The sequence below is a fragment of the Passer montanus genome, unplaced genomic scaffold, assembly GCF_014805655.1.
Source record: "Passer montanus isolate IOZ18808 unplaced genomic scaffold, ASM1480565v1 scaffold1, whole genome shotgun sequence".
NCBI lineage: Eukaryota > Metazoa > Chordata > Aves > Passeriformes > Passeridae > Passer > Passer montanus.
The window spans coordinates 14195261-14219002 of NW_024356504.1; the positions used below are offsets into that span (position 1 = coordinate 14195261).

Genomic DNA, 23742 nt, shown 5'->3' on the forward strand with positions numbered 1-23742 from the left:
GTGGAAAATTCCTCAAAAATAGGAATTAAAAACCCCAATCAAAAAAAAAAAAACAACCCACAAACAAAGCAAAAAACCACTTAAAATGCAAAAAGCTGCTTCATCCTGCCTGTGAGAGCCATCTCTCACCTGTCTCTGGTATTGCTCTGCTCCCTTCTCAGCCACACTGGCTTCTCCAGTTATTATGCATACAAATGGAATGAAATTCAGTCATTTGTATTACCAGTTTTTAAATAACGTCTCACTTTTCCAAAGTCAATTTTCCAGACAGCAGCTCAAGCCAGGGCTCCCCTCACCACCCACCCAAATCTCATTGCACATTTCCTAAAAGTCTGCCTTTTTCAAAACACACTATTATTACAGTAATTTCTTCCTAACTTCTTAGAAATGCTGCCAGAGCCCAACAGCCAATACCATCAGTGTCACCTTAAAGTCTGCTGGACCCACTGTCCTCATGCAGCCCCTGGGCTGTGCACCAACCCTTAAAGCCAACCCTGTTTGCTTATTCCCCAGGCACAAAGCACAGGTGCCTCCAAATAAAACCAGAGCACTGAACCGTAGGTAGAAGAGGGAGTATCTGCTGCAATTTAGTTGAGCCTTTTTTGCCCACAAGCATCTCGCAGCTGCCTCCAGCACTCACAGTCATTATCCTCCCTCCTCATGAGGGCTATTACTTAGTTGCTATATCCCACATTTAAGCCACAAGTTGAGCTGCTCCCAGATTATGTTTTTTTCTCATTTGACATCCAAGCTAAGCAACACCACAATTGTTTCAGGTTATGTCAAAACACTTTGGCCATCTGCTCTTGGGGCAGTATTTCACCCAGTTTTGCAGTCACTTTGCTCAAATTTCTTTAACCTTTGTTTTACCCTTCTCCCAGCTAGAGGAAGAGCTGAATTTGAACCCTCGTGTTCAAGTACTCCGTGAGCAGGGACTGAACTAGGTCTTGCATGTGTATTTGTTATGCACATTTACTATTTATCTTAGTATGTGCACTTACTGAAACAAGGCAACTGCCACTCTCTAAGGATAAAGTCTTCACTGACACAGAACTGCTACTGAAATAACCAGGAGCTTTGACAAAATTAAGACTTTGCAGATTCATCCCACTGCTGACCGGTACATGCGAACATGCAGGAACACAATGAAACATTCAAACTCATGGACACTCTACCAAAAGGCAGCAGTTTGATCTGTAATAGCTGTTTGTGGCATACAAGGGCCATGCACATGCAAGTAATGCAAGGCACCTTTATGGTCCCTCAGTGACTTCCAAACTCCAGAGCCTACAGCATGGCCACATCCATTCCACCTGGTCCTCAGAAGGGGAAGATTCCTCCTCACAGGTGTGAGGGGAGCAGTGCCAGACAGCCTGCTCCTTCACTCTGATGATGTTGCTTTAGTCTCTTGCCTTTTTTCTATAAAGGGCTGGATCTCATTTTGTTCGAAAAAGACTCTCTATTTTGGGCCACCCATGAAGCTGCCCAAATTCAAACCTCGGGAGTTTGTAGACTCCTGCTGAGCAAAAGGCAGGAAGAGAGAGTCATAAAACTGTGGTAGAGGAAGGAAGAAAAGACAGGGGAACATCAGTAGCTGCATTCCCAAGGAGGATGGAGGCATTGCAAAGCTTAAGACACAGACCACCACGGAACACAGTAATGGAGACAAATGTGATAACCCAACTGAACCACTGTAATGGAAGCTGGGATGCACATCAGTCAGCTTTCTATTTAAACAGCTCCAGAAAGCATTTTGTGTATAGCCTGCCAGCACGCTCAGCACCAAGCTCCCTGGTGTGTTTGCTTTACACCTGATCTATACAGCACCCCTTTCTTGGCCAGACGATTTGGATACTACTTCCTGCCTTGGAAGAGATCCAGGCATGTGGCAAAGAGCACTTGAAAAGTGGGATCTGATTATATACATGGTGGGATGGCCCTCAAAATAGAGAAAACCACCCCTGCCTTTGTAAACAATCCAAACAGTGAAACACTGACCTTCTGCAAGGAAGTGCAGGGAATCCCCCAGCTTCAAGAAGGGCTGGCATTCCCATGGAATTCACCCCAAAATGCCAAACACCATAAGCTGGCTTGTGGCACATGGATGTTGACATCCCAACTCCAAACCACCCCTGAACATGATGTACACCTGACGTGGGTCAGCCTCCCCAGCCACAGCCCAGACAGCTGCTCTGCAGCAAGTACTGCTCACACTGCACTCTGCTCATGTTGTACAGCATGCAACAGGTTTTACCTGGCCTTAATCTATGCCATTTTGGAACCCCCAAATGTTCTAAGCAAAATGCAGCAGTCATTTAAGGGCATGCAAGTCCCCCAGCATAGGCTCTGGGGAATGAGCTCACCAAGGGGGGCACTAAACCATCCCGGGAGCCCTAAGGTGGGAGGCTGTCAGTAGGTAGAGTGCTGTAACACACACTGCTCTCAGACCACCACAGCTGGAAAGCACTGTAACCACAGCCATTCCAGAGGCAAGGAGGCAGGAGCCAAGGAGACAGTGGGGAACAGTCCCCAGCTGCTACATACCCCCTTTTATCAGTTCCCAGAACAAAAGCACTGCTGAACTATTCACCATCAGGAAGCAACGGGCACTCCACCACACTTGGTCCATAAAGCTCCACTTCATTGGAGCCACTGTTGCCACATCTGTTAGTGTTTTAAAGCACATACATCTGGCTTAATTGAGCACTTGACTTTATTGCTGCTTTATCTCTATTTTCTGAACAGGCCTTGGGGAGAGGGCTTTGTGTGGCTGAAGCTTGCTTCTTCATTCTTCCTTTTAAATTTTTTTTTCCACTAAATTCCCACCTGAAGCAGGAACAAAAGCCACTGTGACAGCTGCACACAATCTCTGGGGCTGCTTTTAGGAGAGTCTCCTCTCTAGACAATAAACCCCATGCTAAATAAATATTCTGGTTTATGTGCTTCAAAGCTGCAGACTTAAACCCCATCAATTCTCCCTTTCCACTCTGTTTTCCCAGCAAAAAATCAGAATTAGTGACAGAAGGTGGTGTAGTACATGTCAGGAAGAAAGAAAAAGGATCTTGCTGCCCCTGCTGTCTCTGAAACTTTGCCTCTGCCAAGTTACAACAAACAGGAAAAGGAGAATCAAAACACAGCCCCCATGTACCCTCCAACCACCCAGTGCAGGCTGTGCTGGTGCCAGCTACCGCTCACAAACAATCACACTGCGAGACTCCTCTGGCACATCCTTCCAGGTGGCCTGAACAACAGAACAGCCCAGCTCAGGAAGCCTGTATTTGATCCATGCAGTGCTTGAATCCCTTCCAGAAAGTACAAGGGTCCTTCATGCCCCCAGACTGAGGAGAGGTTACCTGAAATGCCCTTTGCCAGCTCCTATATGCCTGTTTCCCTGTGAAACCAGAAGCCAGGCACACAGTAGCTGGGAACATAGAGGAGCACTGGCTGTAAAGTCAGCTGTTTTCCCACTAGGCCACCCTAAGTACTCTGCAGTTACTGGGAAAACAGGATTGGTGCCTTCTGGGGCAAGGAGTTTGGGCACCTTCACTGGCCTGTGGCATCCTCCCAGGGGCCCATGCCCAGCATCCTTCCACAGCTTTCAGGCCATGATCTGGGATGGGCACCATCCCAGACAGTATTTCTCTCCCTGCAGACTGAGGCTAAGACTGCTTAGCTGGTATGGAGTGCCAAATGCACACAAATACATCATGCTGCTTAATACTAACACAGAATGCAACCCACACAAGCAGCCCAGGACATCTATACCTGCTAAAAGCAGAACAACCTGCTGAAATCAAGGCTATTGCAGCTTCAGGGTAAGTGGCTGAAGTGATGCTTCATCACACCACCACACGTCATGGCTGTGATGCAGCAATCCCCACAATCTGTTTCAGGCACCCAGAAGGAAGCTCCTCAGTTACACCATCACTTGCTTTTTGTGCCCAGCAGATATGCTCCCCACCCCCACCAGCCATCTCCCGAGTGTCCTGCCCTGACCTCAGCTCCTTGTTCTCCTGCCTGCCACGTACAAGAGAATCCTCTTCAGCCAGCGTCACAACTTGTGAACTCTGTGGCTTTCAACCCTTCCAATGGAAGCAGGCATCAATGTCCTGCCCAACCCCTTCCTATGAGAATAAGATATTCAAAGCACTGTCAGCTCTCCCAGTGCTGTGTTCCAGTTTGATTTCATGCTGCAGTGCTGAGTCCAGCCATCCTTTATCCCTGCTGCCTGGTATCTTTTCTCCGATGTCTAAACACAAAAGCCACCCTTGAAGCGAGCAAAAAGCAAGGCGTACTAGCAGCAGCTGAATGAGCTCCCCTGGTCCTTCCTGTCCCAGTCCAACAAGACTTCAAACCCAGGAAAAGAAATATCTGAATAGTGAAGTGAAAGAGAGTCAATGTAATTAAACTCTGCACTTCCTATCCCAAACTGGCAATGGATGTTCCTGTGTGTTTGATAATTACTCAGGCACTCTTCTTTCACTAGAGAGGAAAACAGACCTGTCTTTAACAAGACAAACTTCTGGATTCCTTGGGAGGAAGGCAGAGCAAATTATAGTCTCCAAACCTCTCCCTGCCCTCCTCTCTTCCTCCAGCACAGCTCGTACTCACAAAGCAGAGACATCTTTCCTATGAAAAAATCCCTCTTTAGGCTTTACAGTTGAACCCAGCTGGACTCTACCTGTAAGAACACCAGTTCAAGTTAGCTTCAAAAGGACACCCCATCTTCTATAGTTAGGGAAGGCAGAGAATTTATGTACTGCTGTACAACCCACATGGACACCCCCTTCAACCACGACAGAGGGAGGGGAGAGCAGATCAGCAGATGGCTTCTGCAGCATTGCTTCCCAGGGAAACGGAGCAGTCAGGGAATGAGCTGCTCCTCTGTGACCAGCAGCTGACATCAGGAGGGCTGTAATGACTGATCATCTCCTCTGCTTCTGGAAACCAATGACACAGGGACTTTCCAAGCCAGAGGCTGCACATGGCTCATCACATTTCTTAGCCAGCCATACATCTGTGAATTTATATACTTCCTTTTAGATGCCATTTATATATCAAGGCCATTTCCAACTTCTTACAGGAGCGACCTTCATAGTTCAGCTCTGTGCCCTGCTTGATCTTTTCATGGAATGCCAAATGAAACTGAAAAATAGTGATCTTCTTGTTCCTGCTTCATAGCTTTCCCTCAGCCCACAGGAACAAGTCAGCAGAAAGACCTAAACACCACAGTGCTGGCCTTTATACTCCGTTGAGACAGGCTTTGAAGACCCCTTAGCCAAGGGGTGACCTTCAGAATGCTAAGTGCACCTGCTGTGTGCCATGCATGCCTCCAAAATCAACCACAGCCCTGGTGAGAGGCTGGAAGCCAGGACACCTCTTCTTTAAAAAGAAAGAAAAATGCCCAGCCTTTTTGCAACTACAGAAGGCCTTGGCATGAGCTAAGGGCACAGGAACAAAGCCAAAGCACATGGAAAACAGCAGCAGCAGTTCTTACTGCTGCCTAAGTGGAGAGCTGGGACACCACCCTAGAGCAAGGAACTCACTGCAAGCTCCTGATGAGCTGCACAGAGTGCCCTGACACAGAGACCCCTCCAGTGCCACCCCCAGTGCTGCCCCGATGGCCCTGGCCCATCTCCAGCCCATCAGCACTCGCTCTTGTCACACAGTGAAACATGTTGGCTGAGGACCAATGAAAGCACCTTCTAATGGGATTTTTCAGGTTTCAAGGATATTAGTGTCTGGCACAGGCTAAAGTAATTAAGACAACTTCCAAGAGACAATCTGGCATTGATTAACCAGCTATTTACCACTGAACATTACAATTTCCCACTCAAACTCTGCACCAGAACACTTGCTATTTCCTAATCGTTTTCTCCCTTGCCCCATTCCTGTCTCACAAAGCCCAGCTGTGGCCTCTCACACCCCTCCCTCAGCCTCACCATGCTTTGCCTTGCTAAATAAACCATCATGGTGTCAGCCAGACTAAAGCTGAAAGGCTTCCTGAGGGTTAAAGGGAAAAGCAAGTTGTTCTTGGCAAACAGATAAATCCATTTTTCACTGAACAGGTCTCAAGATGGACAGCCACAGCCACATGTGCTTGCAATCATCATATTTACATTTGAGTCTTCCTACTGAATACCAGTAGGAAGAATACCAGAGTAAGAAAAGGCTTGGGTTGATCTCATTTCTACCAGCTTCATTTGGCCGATGCCTACATAGCCACAGATCTCTTCATCATCAAGTTCCTCCAGACTAAAGACATCCCTAATGCCACAAGAGCTGGCTTAACACCTCATTTCACTACTCACTCCTACATCACACAGAAAGCCTGGCTGGAGGAGCAGCTGGAGGGAAGGGTTTGTAGTGAGCAGGGAAGAGTCACTGGTGGCATTTAACACCTCACATGAGGGGTAATGCAAATTTTGCATTCAAAGACAGGATTTGTTACAGGACCAGAGAAGGTAGAATGAGCATGTCCAATTTCAGGGCACTTCCACACTCTCCCCATGTGTAATACCACCAGCTGCTATATCATCCCTTCTTTGAAAGGGAATTAGGAAGGCCTTCTATTCCCAGTGAGTTCCAGAGGAAAAAAATACACCCAGCCTCTGCAGTATGTGAGTCCTTCCCTGCAAAGCTGTATCATCTCTGCTTCTAGTGCCTGCACAGCAGCATGAAAGATGTATGGAAAGACAAGAAATCCGTGGGACAGGACTTTGCCTCTTTTGAGATCTGCAGAATACTATATAAACTGATGGGGCAACATAAATATTTATTATTAAGGAGGTGTAAGAGAAGAGGAGAACGGAAACTTATCAATAATGAAAAGCAAAAGTGAATAAAACCTGTGGAGATAACGCCACACAAGCATCTTTCTTGTTCCTAAAATATATAATGGAGCACCACAGAAGAAAGTAGGACAGATTGGTCAGATAATATACTAGAAAGGAAAAGGGCAACCAGGGAAAATCTGATGACACCTATAGTTAAGTCTAGGAAGACCAAAAGAACTGATAAATATGCTGCTTTTACTGAGATGAAAATTACTGGATTAGACAAACATGGACAATCCAAATAATTACTCACTGGTATAGTTTACAAAAGGGTTGTGATAGTATATCATGTTATGAGTAACCTTAAGGATGAGACCAAATGTTTTTTGTAGTGTTCTAATCAAAACAGCAGTTCACATAACAAAAATCTGTGGTCTGAACCAGACCAGGAAGCAGACTTGAGAATGGGACACTGTCCTTTGGCTGTAAAGCTGTGAAAAATTAACTTGGGAGCATCAGAGATGGATGCCCTAAGAGATGACCTGACACTGTGTGGAATGATCCCTAAACCAAGAACCTCCACCAAAGAAAATGGCAGTGCTCAGATCACACCTACTGCAGCGGAGCTGGGATGGGTCTCCAGATGATGACTCCTTACAAAAGTGGCCTCCGTTGACAAAATTGACAAGGTCAGCCTGAATCTTTAAACTGAACAGGAAATAGAGAAACAACCATACAATGAAACATTCCCAGAGACAGACAAAGGAACAGACTCTTAATACAGCATCAGCTGGTGGAAAATGTGAGAAGTCATCAGAGAAGTCATCCAGACAAATTAACTTGGAAAATGGCAGAAGGCTGATGAATATTTTGCATCAAAACAGCCATCAGCCTCCCCGCAATGTTCCCAGAATGAAACTCTACAACAAACCATAAATAGTCTGGAGTGCATCTTGCTCCTTTGCCCCAAAGGCAGCATGGCCATGCTGGGGAGAGCTTGGAAGTGGAGAGACACAAATGCTTCAAATCTAACCCTCACTGAGTCACAGGAATAAATCAGTCTAGAAAGGCCCACTGTAAGCTGGGAAAGAGCCTTTTGGAGGCCTTAAAGGCATGTGACACTTCTCAGTTTCTCCCCTACCAGCTTTTGTTTCATTTGCAATTAAAGTATCAGAGCTGCCAGCTATCCTTTTCCCTGTTTCTGTCAGGGCTGTTGGCCTCAGACAACATACCTGATACCTCCTCTTGAGCAACCAATTCTCTATCTCTGATCCCAACTTTACCACATTATCTAGTCATTGGCATTGAATAAGGGCTTTCTTTCAAAGCCTTCCTCCACTTACCCGTTTCAAATACTCACTTTCTGATCACTTGCTCTATTTCCCAAATCCCCTTTAATTTAAAGTGTAAGGTCACAAAGTACAGATTTCGTCATTTCAGCTCCCCCCAAAGTTGGAGTAGTTTGGCTTGGCTGCAGAGTAAACTCTAGAGCCTAAAGAAAACAAACACATAGGACACTTCTGCTACTCTGAAATGCTGAGCAATAAAATCTCAGTCAATAAATAAATAGATGGAAACCCGCTTTAGGTCAGAGAATGTCATGCCACTTGCTTTGCTACAATTTAAAATAAAATCAATTTAAAAACCAGGCAGACCAGGGGCCCTCACCTAAAAAATAGTATTAAGAACAACAGCAAAATGATCTCTCAATTCCCTTTGAATATTCAGTACAGTAAAACTTTTTGTGAAACAGGAATACTGCTTCAGCCTCAATCCAATTGTACTATGAATGAAACCCCAAACTCTTCTGAGCGCAATTTTATTTTTAATTTGGTCTTGATCATAATTTGGTCACACTGATCTTTAACAATCACTCTCCCATGACAAAACCTGCCTTCTGCAGAAAGGAGCATTAGCATGGCAGAGTCAGCACTATGCCCTGTGTGTTGACAAAACTTGCTGGGCTCATGAAGAGAACTGAAACACTTTAGAAAATTCTTCTTTTAAGGAAAAAAGTCCTCCCTGAGATTAGTGCAAGGGCCTCCTGAACCACTGGACATGGGAGCCACATCACAGCAACCTCCTTGGGAGCACAAAAGTATCTGCCCTACCCTTGAGGCAGACTACCTGGAGATGCCATCCTAGAATGGCAGTGCTCCAGCCAGGAGAAGATGCCATATTTTCTAGACAGGACATTATTAGGGCTGAGTTATGATATGACAACCTCATGCCAACACTATTTTCTTGCTCGCAGTGCTCTTTCCCCTCCCTGTCTTCGTTTTCCTCCTGTAACTCATCAGAGCAGCCAAGTCCTCCCCATGGCACAAGCTCCCACTCCTCTGGAGCTCCTCCCTGCACCTGTGCCTGCCTACATCCATTTTTCAGGCTCATGACTGCTGCTGAGGGCTTGCCAGCTGCTTTCCAGAGGGCTAACACTTCCCTCCCCGTGGGACACTTCTCTGTGGATACAGGGTGAGCCTGGGTGGTTTCTTCAAAGCAGGATGGAAGTCCCCCCTCCCCCTAGGATCAATTAACACATGCAGGTTTCAGCTGTCCACTGGCAGGTTTCACTAGCAGAAGCCCCATTCATCAAAGTCTTCTGTCTGGTCTTTCACTGCCCATCCCAGCACTCTGTTCTATTCAGCTTCATCCTACTCCTGACCCTCTCATCCATCCACATCATTTATCCTAAAGAGTTTTTCTGGGCTTTCTCTCTTCATAGCAATGAGCCTAACAGTGCAACCACAAGTATTCAACATCATCACATCTACAGCTTCCATCAGGGGTGGTGCTCCTACCCTCTGACTAATTTCAATCAATTTGATTTTTTGACTTTCAGTTCTTACCCTCAGTTTCCAAGATTTCCATGTCCTCATCCCCTCCAACTGTATTTAACAACAAAGCAAAATTTGGTATAATACTGGATCCATACCTATATCATCTTTGACCTTCCAGTTGGTCCTCACTGCACAGCAGCTTCAAGTCTGATTTTATTTATGTAGCTGAGAAACCTGTTGCTATTTGTTTTAATTTCTTTTGCCAGACCTAACGCAGCATGACTTCTGGCAATTTTCATTTTATCCCTACCCTTCCTGACCTCTAAGACATTGCTTTTTTGCCAATTAGTCTTTTTTTCCATTCCATTACAGACTCTGCTTAATCCCAACTATCCTTTTTAAGGTGGCTATTCACCAGCTTTCAAAAAGGAGCCTTTTCCTGCCCTGTTTTCCTCCTCTGCCTAGGACCCCTGGTCCAGATAGTTTCTGCACCTCTGAATTAGAGGCTCTGTATCTTCTGCATTCTGCATTCACGATTCCCTGCCCAGATGACCTCACCCACCAGGTTTTTTCATTTTTCAAAGTTTGCCCTTTCAAAGACAAGTATCCTAGTTCCAGATCTACTTTTGTTTAGGTTTCTATTTAATTTAAAAGGAATCCATTTTATGAGCACTAGGTCCGAGATTCCTCTGTACAATCAGGCCCTCTTAACATCAACACTAGTTACCAAAACAAAACCTAAAATAGCACCTCCATTTGCTGGTGCTCTATTTAATGAAAAAATCTGGGCTACCACATCCAGGCATATCTGTGTTTTAGCTTATTAATAAAACACGTTTGTTAATGTGTATTCCTAGATATTAAGATACATTCCTAAGTTCCCACAGAAATATTATTTTGGAAACTTTTATCTTTCCAATAACATTACAGAGACATTTATCCACATGATCACTGCCATGCCATAGAATTTCCTTAATTTTCTTAATTTTCCTAATTTTCATTTTTAATTCCACCTTCCCCACAAAGGTTGCCTTTCTCATCTTTACACTGCTATAGCTAGGACAGCATCACTACCAGTCCCATATAGGCTACATGCCAGTGCTTCTGGTACCACCAATTCTGGGTCCTTGACTTCTGATCACAGCCACCCAGACCTTCCTCCTTTCTGAGGATACTGTAAAAGAAAACAAAACACACCATCACAGAAAAACACCACCACAAAACCCTGTCACTGCAGAACATTTAAGTCTGCTAATTGTGGCCTCATCTTTGGTCTGTTTGAGATGGGAGTCAGTAGTGTTGGCTCAACATGAGGGACTGTGAATGGACTTGTCATGGATGTCACAGGGCCTGGCACATTTCTTCATCAAAACCAATGTTAGCCAAAAAAAGGGGAAATGCAAATGAAAGAGGATGAATTAGACTAAGACAAAAATGGATTCTGGTAGACTAAGAAAGTCTCAGTGCCCATTCTGTTACTGACTGTGGGACCAAAGAGTTTTGTTTTCAGTACTTTCTTTGTTCCTGATCCCACTCCAATTTTTGTGTGCTCTGTTTCACAGTGAGGTCCTTGAAAGCACTAATGTGGCCCTGGCCATAATCTACTTAAGGTAATTTATGGTGGTACAATACAGCTGACTCCAGGGAAGTCAATCCTGACACCAGGAAGGTCCCATAAACAGTCTCGGAGCCAAGTTCGTGAACAACGATTCAAGAGAATTGGATTTGAGCCCTCCTACCCTGCTTCTTGATCCTTAAGAGACCTTGAGGAATTAATTGTATCACTCTATCCAGCAGTACACATCTATAAAGAAGGGACCATAAAAATCCCATCCTTGACAGAATGACTGTTAGTGTCAAGCTAGCAGATAGAAAAAGTCCTTGTAACTACGGCAAGGACAGACACATAGCTAAAATTAATAGATATTTAGGTGCAAGTCCCTTTCTCTGACACTGACAGTGCTTTTAGTGCCACATAAATAATTCCCCTTTATTTCGTCATGCTGTTATCACCGAACATACAGTTTAAAGTAAAAAGGGGCAGGGGACTGGGGGAAACTCTGATTCCTTTCTCTCTTTAGCCCTGCAAAGGCTGGAGGCCTTCAGCAAAATCCAAAAAAAGGATTGTGGTAATTACCTCACCTGCCTTGCTCCAAAAATTGCCTCTTCACAAAAAACCTCATGCACTGCAGCTGCCCAAACTAAGACAACCCCAGATAACAATCCTGAGCTGTCCATTTGACTTGATTTTTTTCCTCACACTATGCAGATTAAGCTAAACTGACCCTATGCAGAAACCCAGGATATACAGACAACTGCCTCTGAATACTTATTGTAACACAGTCCCCACTCTGGACCACACAGCAGGGTGTGTGGGGGACACACAGATGTTCCCCCACACCACCAAACACAACTGACCTCACTGTTATCTTCTTACCTGCTGAAAAATTCCTATTCTTGCTTGGCATCAGGCACAGGTGATTACCAAAGCCTGGCAGAGGTTGGACATTCCTCAAACTTGGAAATTTCAGTAAAGATTTGGGTGCATCTTTTTTTTTTTTCCTTCCTCCCTCATAGAAAAACAATCAGCAATTTTGCAGAAGGGATTTGCATTTTCTCAACCCAATCATTTTTCATATCAAAGAGGTGTACGTGCCAAAACACATGTGAGCCTAGGCATGTAATGAAGAGGCAAAAACAGTCTGCAACTTGCCCTTGAGAAACATCAGGCAGTAATAAGCTCTTCATTCAGAGTGCTGCTCCCAGGCAGTGAACAGCTTCAGAAGGGCCAAGATTTGGTCCTGAAGGAACTGTAAGACCCTGGGAGCAAAGGTCAGACTCCTAGAAGTGATAAATCTAGCTCTTCACCTGAGTCTTTTGATCAAATACTACTGTTACAAATTCAAATCAGTGTGTTGACCTGAGGTCCCTTCAGGACAACAGAGCACCAGTATACAATTTTCTCTATAGACTAATTTAGAGATAATCTTGTCTCCTAAAGACTTCTTCATCAAAGAACAACACTCAGGCTCCAAGGGAAAGGATGAGCATCCCTAATCGCACTGCTTCATGACTGGATTAGGTGATCTAGATCTTCAGGTCCAGAAGCTGAACTCCCTCAAATCCACCTGCTCCTGCTGAACATCCTGAGGCCTGGCTGATTCAAAGACTGTAATAAGCAGCCACATGATGAAGCCCTCCAGTCCTGAGCCTTTTCTCTCCATAAATTCATCACAGTTTATAAATTCTCTGGAATCAACACTGCACCATCACAATGCTTAGCCCCTGTTGTTCCACAGTGAATAACATAACTCCAGTGTTGGGCAACTTGACTTGCAAAAATCCAGACTGTCTGCTCCTCCCACCCTAAGGAATGCTCTTGCCTGCTCTCCATTGTATGGTCTGGATGGCCATGGGTTTGGAAGGAGGACAAAACAAAACAAAGGGACAATACAGCAGTTTAAGACAGCAGCCTGGTCTCTCACACTGCCATATCACCTCAGCTGGTTATAATCTCCTCCACAAAATGAAATAACAAGCAAATGACTAATGACTGGAAGATGAGTGTGCCTTGCTGAGGCAACACAGCAGGGCAAAGGACCCTTGCCAAGAGCAGTGAGAATCTTATTTCAGTGCTTCCATGAATACAGCTGCCCTTTACCTGTCTCCCCAGCTCCCAGCATGCCTTCAGAACGCTGCTGCGATGAAAAGGAAAAATCCTGTCCTGCTCTTCCACCAATTAATGCCCCCAGATCACCTCAGTTACTCTGAACCCATTTTCCCTCAATGAGCTAGGCCAGCCTGATCCTTGTCCCCCACAGCTGTTCACAAGCACCTATTAGAGACCTCTCAAGCACCCAGAGAAAGCAGCATGAACAGGATCAGCCAGGAAATCCCCAGATGGCCCAAGGGGAGGGAAAAAAGGCTGCATGATGCAACCTTGTACTGAAGTAAACCTGCCCTAACCAGTTCCCATCCAGGGTAGTTTCTTCCCAGGGCAAATTAATTTCTTCCCGAGACAGCTGTTTGTTCATGTGCAGATGTCCAGAGGCAACTGCCTCCTTGCCTCGTCTCCACCACTTATGCCACATCATCAATTATATTTCATGTTATTTCACTCCTTGCTTTGAGCAACAGCAGCTCTTGTTGCAGGTAAGGACACACTTCCCCCTCTTTGTTTCCCCATCTCAGGCCTAACCTTCATTTTAGCTTCTGAGAGTAATATTAACTTCTGACAGACCCTGTTCTTCCTTTCACTCTGATGGAAAAAAAAAAAAAAGCAGTAGTTCAAACTCATTCCACCATTGAAATTCCCACATGGAACCTCTGGGGACTGCACTTTCTGTGGCAGCTTAGTCTGAATTTCAGGTTTGTGTTGTGCTGCATTATCAAGAAACACTTGGAGAAAGAGAATTGGGCTCAGGGAGCTGGGGAAGGAATCAGGAAAGTCTGACAGACATCAACCTGCCATCAGCAGGGGTGTAAGCAACAGCTTTCAGGAGGTTGCAAACAATAGGAAAGAAAAGGCTTGACAAGCCAGAAAGGAACAATTGCATTAAAATGTCAAGATTTTGACCAAAATACTCTTGAATTGGGGGAGGATGAGGCCAGCTTAAAATGTCAAGATTTTGATCAAAATACTCTTGAACTGAGGGAAGATGAGGCCAGCTTTAACATCTCTTCTGCCCAAAATGACAATGGACTGGAGGATTCTCCAGGGAGCAAACAAGAACACTCCCCTTCTGTTCAGGGGTCTGGCATGGATGAATTCTTTCCATTTGGCTTTCCAACATCAAATTTGTAATATTTTAAGTACAAAAATTAAAAGCATCTCTGCCAATTTTCATTAAATGAGTAACAAATAGTTTGAATGGCTCCGAAGATTATTATACCAGGCATGAGATGACTGAAACATGGGAAATGTCACCACTTATGTTTAAAAAAACATACCTAAAAAAATCTGTAGGACCTGACTCCCACAGTCAGTCTAGAGAGACTGACAAGTGACTACACATTTGCCCACCACCAAATCTTGTCCAGCCTAGCATGGAAATACCCAGACACAGTTAGGCTAGAAAATCTACGGGTGCCAGACAGTATCTGTGTGCCACTGCAGCTGGACAAGCAGATGAAGAAAAAGCACTTGGCACATCCTAATGATGGTGCAAGACAAGCCAGTAAGTCTTCAGTGATTGTCTCCTTCTAAGAGACCTAAAGCCCACAGGAAACATCAAACACAAGGTTCCCCTTCCAGTGTCCCGTGCTTTATCTCCTCACAGTCACTGTAGAGTGTGTGACCTTCACGAGGGCAGCACAGACAATGCTCATCCCAGAATAAGATCCAGGGAGGGACAGAATACAGACATCTCTGCAGCAGAGCCTCAGCAACTCTCATCTCCCAGATCCTGAAACAGCGACTGATCAGAAACATCTTTAAATCCCCAGCTGGGAAGGTGACTGAAAAGAGACAAAACATAAGGATGATGATGATATGTGCAAGTGCTGTTATTTGTTATCGACTCAAAATGTTGACAGCAGCTCTTAGCAAGCACGCACCAGTGAATAGTTTACATGCATTAATTCTCTCTTAAAAAGCATGTGTTTAACCCTCATCAGAGACAGCACTTCTCCATTCCACATGAAGCCTCAGGAATTGCCAAAATGATTTAAAGCCCTAGCAAACAAGAGCTCTTGGAAGTGATAATCAACCCCCTCTTGCCCACACGTGACTCTCAAGGTCTGCTTCTCATGCTCTACAGTTTCCAGATGGGACCCATCAGCAAGCTATCAATTGCGCCTTACATGCAGATGAACAGGTAATTAGTTAAATGACCTAATTAATATTAATACACTTGAGTGATAGAACTAACAAAGCTTGATTTTTAAGGAGTTTTATGTATCTTTCCTCAGAGTGTGCTTGTGAGTACATTGCTGGTTCTCTAATGTCTAATACTAGCTGAGTTTCTGCTTCCACCCCTTAAGAGACATGAACAAGGTACAGTCCTACCACCCAGCAACTATTTCCATAAAAGCCATAGGAAACCGGTATCTTAGAGCTCAATCCTTCAACTGAATTTTCCGGTTCAAAAGTTTTCAGGGTAGCCATAGAGACAAAGATAATCCACACGTGCCCACACACAGGCTTGTTTGGAAGAAAGCCAGGATCAAAATGGGACAGGCAGTGCATTGCTTTAAAGCAAGAAAGAGAAGTCTTTACTGAGTGCAAGAGCCAAACAAGGACCGTGTTTGCACTTTATTGCCCAGATGCCCTCTCAACAGAGTTAATATGGCATGGCACACTGTAGAGGTGTTAAAGGAGAAAGACCTGCACTTTGACTGCCATCAGATACTCTGGAAGCATGAAGTATGCATTCATATGATAGGGATTAAGGAAAAAAAAAAAAGAAGAAAGAAGGTAAGATTTGGAAGTTTTAAAGGGTAGGGGAGAGACAAAGAACGGGCACAGTGAACTCAGCCTCGTAAAACACATGCATGCACTCGCCTGCACCAAGCGGGGACGTGGAGCGCTCCGGTGCCAGGTCCTGGAGCAGCACAGGGGATCCTGCCCTCCCCATCCCCGGGGCTCAGGCGGTGGCACGAACAAGCAGGGACAGACACGTCAGGGAGCAGCCCGCAGGGAAGCACAGAGCCAGTTGCTCACTCTCAAAACCTGCGGGCAAGGCTTGCTCAGCGCCTGCCTGCAGCTGCGGCACGAGGGGAGCCAGGGGACGCGGCCCCCGCGCGCTCAGCATCCCACAGCACCCCACACGCGGGGATGGGATGTTCTGCCCCAGACACCGTCCAGGCCTGGAGGTGTTCCTGCATCGCCCTGACTCCAGCACATCACACATGGAGGAAAACTAGGGAGAGGGCTGGATTAAGCCGGAGAAATGAAGTTTGAATTCACTTAAACTAATTTTAGGACCCATACAAAATACAGCAGGCCCAGGGGACCCTTCTGGCTGTCTGGGCCGGCCTCACCACAGCCAAGGAATTCAGGGGTACCTTCTGCAGCAAAGAACTCCTTCCAACTCCAGTGTCTGCCAGTAGCAACGTTTGCCCCTGTGCCCCATTACCCAGGAGACCATTGAACCAGTTAGTAATTAAAATATTCCACAAGTTTTCTGCTCTGTTCAGGATGGGCCAGCTTTCAAGGAATATTGTCAAGGCAGATATATCCCTAAAAAATCCCCACCACACACATCACACCCCCAACCTGAACCCTTCAAAAAAGTAAGAGAGGGAGAGGAAAGGAAAAAGCTGTGTCAGGATGGAGGACACAGCATGAAGGGTGCAAGCACAGGCACATCAACAGCTCCTGGGAAAGAGGAGGGGGCTGAAACACAGCCCGGACATGCTGCTTAGCAGCTGGGATTTAACACTTATTGCAGTAAGAGAAATTAGTAACAGAAATCAGCACAGAGAAAGATGGGGGTGCCAGGCTGCACCAAGGGAGAGCAGCAAAAGTGGTCTTCAGGGAAGTGTTGGTTGGGTTTGTTATATTTTTCTTTATATTTTTTGTGAATAGATCTTCATACTCCTGATCACAGTCCCAGGAGTGTTTACCCTTCCTTAGGTCTTCTTTTTCCATCTTGGTGCATGAACACCCTGGAAACATGAATAGCAAGTGAATTTTTATTATTTTCTCTGCTGGGGCTCCTAGGGATTTGAAAGAAAATGCCATTGTTAATGGCAACAGCTAGCTTTATCAGCTGTAATTCCTACCACTGATCCAAACAGAATATTATAAATGGAAGGAGTAAAATGAAATCCACATCCCACAAACATTTGCCTCACTAAACAAGCTGGTGCTGCTCAGGCATCTCCCCCTGCATGGCTCCTTCAGCACAAGACCACCCCAGTGACCCATTCTCCCCTGGGGAGAGGAGAGGGGGCAACATGTGACAGTGGGTATGAGATCTCAGGAGCCACACTCACCATTTTTGCAGGACAACCCCATCCCCACGCTCCTGTTGCAGATCCTCTGCAAACACCAGGCTCTGCAGGGAGAGTGAGTGGACTGGAGGAGCCTTCCCTGCCATCCCACCTGGGCGCACATTCATTAATTCCCTGACCTGAGAGCAGCAGTGGTGCAATATTTCTCCCTACTCTTATCTCAAACCACAAGCCTTTATTTCTACTTTCTCTCCCCTGTCCAGCTGAGGAGGGGAGCCATGGAGCAGCTTTAGTAGGCACCTGGCATCCAGCCAGGACCAACCCACCACAGATGTGCAGCACACAGAGGCTCCTCTCTAAAATTTAACTGGTGCCAGCAGCAGCTCATGTTCCTGTTGCAGGTGGCAGAGCTCCCTACATCAGGATGAGCAGTGAACACCTCCATCCCACATCTGAAATTGTGTGAGAAAAATGAAACATTACCTCAGCTACCACCCATCTGAGCAGATACTCATGAAGTGAAGGCTCCTGAGATTTTCTCCCGTACCTGTGCACTTCAGTCACACTTCAGGTTGTGACTGCAGAGGATCACACAGTCCTCTGCTTCCAAGATTCCTTCCTGCAAGGAATGCGAACCACTTTGTGGCTTTCCCACACAGATGAAGGGAGGAAAGCCAAGACACCAAGTAACCACAGGCTCTCAGAAAAGAATTCAGGATGAAAAATGATGGCTTTTCCTCTCAGAAAGTGTGACCTTAAATTGGGAAGAATCTAGAACCTCACTGTACACTGCAACCCCTCACTCTATGGAGGGCTGCTGGATCAGGACTGCACCTACGCATTAGAACTCTTGCTAAAGCATGTCAGTCAATGAAGAGATTCAGCAGGAGCCTAGTTAGGCTGGTGGACAAAAGGGAGGAGGCAGGGAAAAACTGTGACAAATTGAAAATTCATTGTGAATTGCGTAACTGCATGAATAATTCCTTTCACGCCAAAAGAGATTCCTGCAAAAGAGGTAGCTTGAAGTAGGTCCCTCAGCTCCATTTAATGAAAGAGCTCCCAGACAGATGGCTGGTTTGGGTATTTGGTGGGGTTTTTTTTGTGGAGTTTTTTGGTTTGTTTTAACAAAAAAATTAAGTTAAAAAAAAGACACCCAAAACCAAACTCAATTGCAAGATGCAGCTGATCTTCTATCAGCAGAGAAGAGCTGGTGGAACCAACCAAACAGGTGACACCGATAGGTTTCCCCACCCTGGCAGGACAAGAATTTGCTCAAAATGCAAAGATTCTCATTCACTTTTGCCAGAGACAATTTTTCACTTGTGAAAACAATAGAAGAGATGCTCATCAGGAGGAGGAAGCAAGATATGAAAAGTATTTTCTCTAAGCTGCTGATGATGCCTCAGGTTTTACTTTTTATGTTTTTCAGATCCTGTGCTGCTTTAGTGTGTAGTTCCAAGCTTCATGTTAGGGGATGGTAAGCTCTCTTCACAGAGTAGGGAGACAAAACAATTCCTTCTCTAGCTGGGGACCAAGGACAAATGACCCAAATCTCAGGCCCAAGAGCATAAACAACAACAGAATGAAGTGAGAAAAACAAGAAGGGTGGGACTTCATAACCTAAAGCTATAATTGGACAATGAACTGCAATATGCAAATGGACCAGAACTTATAAAAGTGTGAGACCTCATGACTGTTCATACATTTTTGTGACTATTTTGGGTTCATCTTGGGTGCAGCCCTGGCTGGGCTCTTGTGCTGCCCAAGGTGTATCCATTGAGGCCTTTTAATAAATACCTACTTTATTCTATAACTCTGTCTAGCCTCTGTTGTAGGTCAGCCTTCACAAGGCATCGCTGAGACTTATGAAAGCATCAGGAAAGAGGAATTGGTGAAAAAAAGAAAGGGACTGGAAAAAAAGTCCCAACAGTAAGATATACTTAAGTTACTGAGTGTCATGCCCAGAAGCAGGGAAACCCCATATCTAAAACTGCAGGATTCAAATCTGGAACCATCCAGCTCAGGAAGGGTCCTATCCCCTGCATCTCCCAACTGCCATGAAAGGGTTAGGCTTTTTCCATTTGCCAAATAGAATTCTGAAATCATCTCTTCTGGCCTTCTTGCAACAAGCAATAGGACAAGAGGAAATACCCTTAAGCTGTAGCAGGGGAGTTTTAGATTGGATATCAGGGAAACTTTCTTCATAGAAAGGATTACCAAACATTGGAATGGACTGCCCAGGGAAGTGGCGGTGTCACCACTAATGGTATTTAAAATATATGGCACTTAGGGACATGGTTTAATGGAGAACTTGGCAGTTCTGGGTTTATAGTTTAAATCAATGGCCTTTTCCAACCTAAATGATTCCATGATTTTGATGCATAAAGTGCATTATTTCCCAAAGACAGGCATCTCAGAAGCAGTATTGCCAAAGAGTGCATCTTGGCCCTTAAGAACCCACACAGATGCCCTGATGTCTCATGTTCCAGTTGAACCCATGCTGCAGCCTTCCTCGCCAAATGGACACTAACAGGGCTTTTCTTCCTCTATCTGGTAATTTATTTTTACCAAACTTTGAAGATGAAAATCACTGGTCAGACCTCTGCTTCACCCCAGAAGCAGGGAGTTGGTCAATGGATCCAAAAACTAGTGGGAAAGAGAAAACCTTTACAGAAAGCCGACTAAAATCCATTCGGTCCTGTGGGATCTTCAGGAGCCAAGCCCACTGACTTTGGAGCTCCCTCCTTGAATTCCACATATTTTATACTATTTGCCTAAAACCAGATCCCCAACTCTCTGCCAAGCCCTCTTAATCCATCAGCTTTGAGGCCAGGACTGCAGCCCACTCCACAAGTTCCTCTTTTCTTCTGCACAGCCCCAGCTTCTCCTCCCCTTCCCTGAACACCACTCCCACAACTGCTTATTACCCATTTTTCTCCTTCACCTCAGTTCCCCTCTTCCCTCATGAACATCATGAGCTCTAACTCCCTACCTAGCCAATCTCAGGTCCCATTTTTTTCAGGAGAGCCTGTGCATCTACCGTGGGCTCCAGGACCCGGCAAGAAGACCAGAGAAAATGACAGGGTGGCAGGCTGGGTAGTTTGTAGGCTGCTGCTTATTGGGAGGGTGGGAGAGTACTGATTCCTTTTTCCCTGTTTGGAGATAGGGATGTGTGAAAGGGGTTCAGGATTGCCTCCTTCTCCTGTCCCTTCATTGGCATAAGCACTTTGGCAGCTTAGTGCTTCACACCCACTCAGGATGGCTCTGAGCACCCACATTCCTAACCAGGAGATGTTGCTCCACATCTCACCCCAGCCCACTCCAGAAAGTGCTGGTGTGGCAGAGCCAAGCCTTTGCATCCTCCTGTCCAGCTGGGCTGGGGCGTGAGCAGTGAATCCCACGGCTGGCCCCCAGCTGGGGAGCAGCTGTGCTGCACAAGTGCTGACTCAGGCGTGAGCAACACCAGCACAAGGGCATCGCCTGCCCTTGGCATCCAGGGCCAGACAGCCGGCAGCCTCAGCCCAGAACACGCTCTGCCCTGGTGAATCACACACCAACCCCGGCAAGTCCTTTCAAGACCCATCAGTCACCAGAGGGGAAAAAAAATTACATGCACACAAAGTAATTAGAGGTGTAACCCTCTCCCCTCCCTCTGTGCAGGCTTAATGCTCCCTTTGTCCAGGCATGTTTGCCTTGCTAAGTCATGCTTCAGGACAACTTTCTTGACAGAAAACAAAGGTTAATTAATATTAAGAAAAAAAAGAAGAAAGAAACAAAAAAACACACAGAAGCCCCTCATTAAAATGGCCACCCTCTCAGCACAGCTCTCTGCTCACTCTGGTCCTTCTTGGAAACAGAGCACTGACCCATGGCAATGACCCCTGCAAAAAAGCCAAACTGCACACAATCAATTCAGGACCCTGTCCAGTGATGGAGGGGTGGGAAACCAGCCAGCAGAGCAGATCAGAGACACAGCAATGTTCAAACCTGACGGCTGTAATCCACCTCACTCACAGAAATCCCAGCCCCACTGACCATTTGCCTCCAGCTAATTCAAAACCTTCTTCTGGCAGCTCGGTGGCAACACATCCTGTGACCTGCTGTAGCTCTGCTACCCCCTGCACCAGCAGCTCTGAGGAGTACATTACAGAGGAAGGGATACCAACTCCACAGATACAGAGACTCTGCTCCCATCCCTCCTCATCTAAGCAGCTGAAACCACATCAAAGTCACTTACAATTTATCACCTGCATTATCAAATGCTTCACCTCCATGGTGGAAGTCCCTCATTACAGCACACACATGAGAAAAGCAGGTAGAAATCTGCTTCAAACCTGCACTCTCCAAGTATAAAAATATCTCTTCCACATACTCCTCCAGTTCACCTCGGACACACATAAGCACTTCTGATCCAGTTGGCTCAAGAGAGGTGGTGAAAGCACACATGCACACGCATGCTCACCAGCCAGCTCATTAAATCTAATTAGACAGTCTTCCACAGGGAATTTTGAAATTCATATCCAGCAATTACTGTGTCCTGTTCTTTCCTCAACCCTCTGGATGTGTGAGCATGATTATTCACCACATGAAAAATAAAAATTAATATGAAACTTCAGAAAGTTGCCATATGTGCACATTATCAGAGGTGCACTGTAATTTAATCAGTGTTCCTGCTTAGAGATGAATATGGTGGCAGCAACACAGGGAAACAACACTCAAGGCTCAGCTTTGGATCCAAATGTCTCCAAGAAACTGACAATATGGAATCATAAGTTTTCCCCAGTAACTTTATAAAAAATTTGTGCTGCTGACACTCTGGTGTGTAAGATGTGAAGCCACACATGCACAAGACTACCAACAATCATGAAGATAACTAAGCCAAAGTGCAAAGGGACTGATTGTTGTTGGACTCAAGGAAAATGTAACAGTCATTTCTGTGTGTGTCCAGAATAGGAAAATTGTAGTTTGGGAATAGGAAAATTTGTAGTCCTTCCCTCCAAAACGTGCACAGCACCAACCTCACCAGCAGCAACAGCTGCAGCCTGACCATGCTCAAGGAGCAGCCTGACTTGGTGCCACAGAGCCATCAGCCTAGGGAGCCCAGGGAGCCAGCACAGCCCTTCTGCCATGGTGCAACGGGACCATCCCATGCAGCCCCATCGAGGCACACAGTCATTTCAGTGCACACACGGGGTACAAGTGGCTGTGTGTCTGTCTGGGCATGCAAACTGCTAATTTCATGTCAGCGACTAAAGACAGAACACAGAAGCGACAGCACAAAAGCCACCAAAACTCTGTTCAACAAAGAAACTGCCGTAATCTTTTTCAGATATACTTTGGGTCAAATCCAGCTGCAGCAAGGATTATGGAAAGGGTCCTACTGGCCTTCTGGGAGCTGCATATGATCTTCATGTAGATGCACTTGCACAGGGCACAGCTAGTTCAGTGCAAGGTTGGCACTGTTCAGTGAGTTTGCAAGCTCAGCTAGTGAACCCAAAGGGTTTGCAATTTCCATAAAGCAAGTTATTTCACCCTTGCTCTTTCATGTCTTAAAGACACACAGGCAGGAAAAAAAAAACAACAAACCAACAAACAAAAATCCAAGCATAACACTAGCAAAAAACAATACACAATAAAACCCTCCAACCTTAAAGCAGAAAAAATTACAGAATACAGTATTATGGATACAACCACAATTTAGATGGATGAATGATGAATATTCATAACATCTGCCTTTGTTTTTCTTTCTGATTGAGTATCTAACTTAGATTCCTACTGTTGACAGAATTACAAATCCTAAAACCTACAGGATGACAAGTATCCACCTAGGGTTAGTGCACAAAGCTACCCTGACCAAGCTGCTTAGATTTAATGATTATTCTAATAGTAGAATTTTGTCAGAGAAACTACAGTTTCAATTTTAAAAAAACATGAGAAATTAACTGTGAACACACAGCACACAAAGTTAGGGAATAGCTGTCAAAACAAGAAAAAAATAAAAACCACAAAAAAAACCACACCCAAAACATTTTCACCAGTAAGATCCTTCAGAAGATCAAGATTCCAGCAAATTCATACAGCCAGTAAGTGACAGAAGGAAACTGTACTAAAAAAAAAATAGTTTTCCATAAATTTTGTGACTTTACATCAGATGACTTTTTGTTGCTTACAATCAGGAACGGCAGTGATATACTTCCAATTGTTTTCTATTTTGATCTGAAAATTTGGAATTATAGTAAAGACTTTTAATAAAAGGAGAACCTGTAAAAATTAAGACGCAATGCAACTAAATG

General features: G+C 45.2%; 1 protein-coding gene across 3 annotated transcripts in view; it reads right to left on the reverse strand.

Moving 5' to 3' along the window:
* Window positions 1-21815, reverse strand: part of IGFBP2 (insulin like growth factor binding protein 2) — a 35717-nt gene extending 13902 nt beyond the window's left edge. Inside the window, exon 1 of one of the 3 annotated variants that reach the window (XM_039721823.1) lies at window positions 21697-21754. In XM_039721823.1, coding sequence (XP_039577757.1) covers window positions 21697-21739 — 43 coding nt within the window. In that variant the 5' untranslated portion in view covers window positions 21740-21754. Of the gene's footprint in view, window positions 1-17491; window positions 17529-21686 lie in introns of those variants that run through there. The other 2 variants (XM_039721913.1, XM_039721999.1) reach the window with 2 other exon arrangements.
* Between the last annotated feature and the right edge of the window lie 1927 nt (window positions 21816-23742).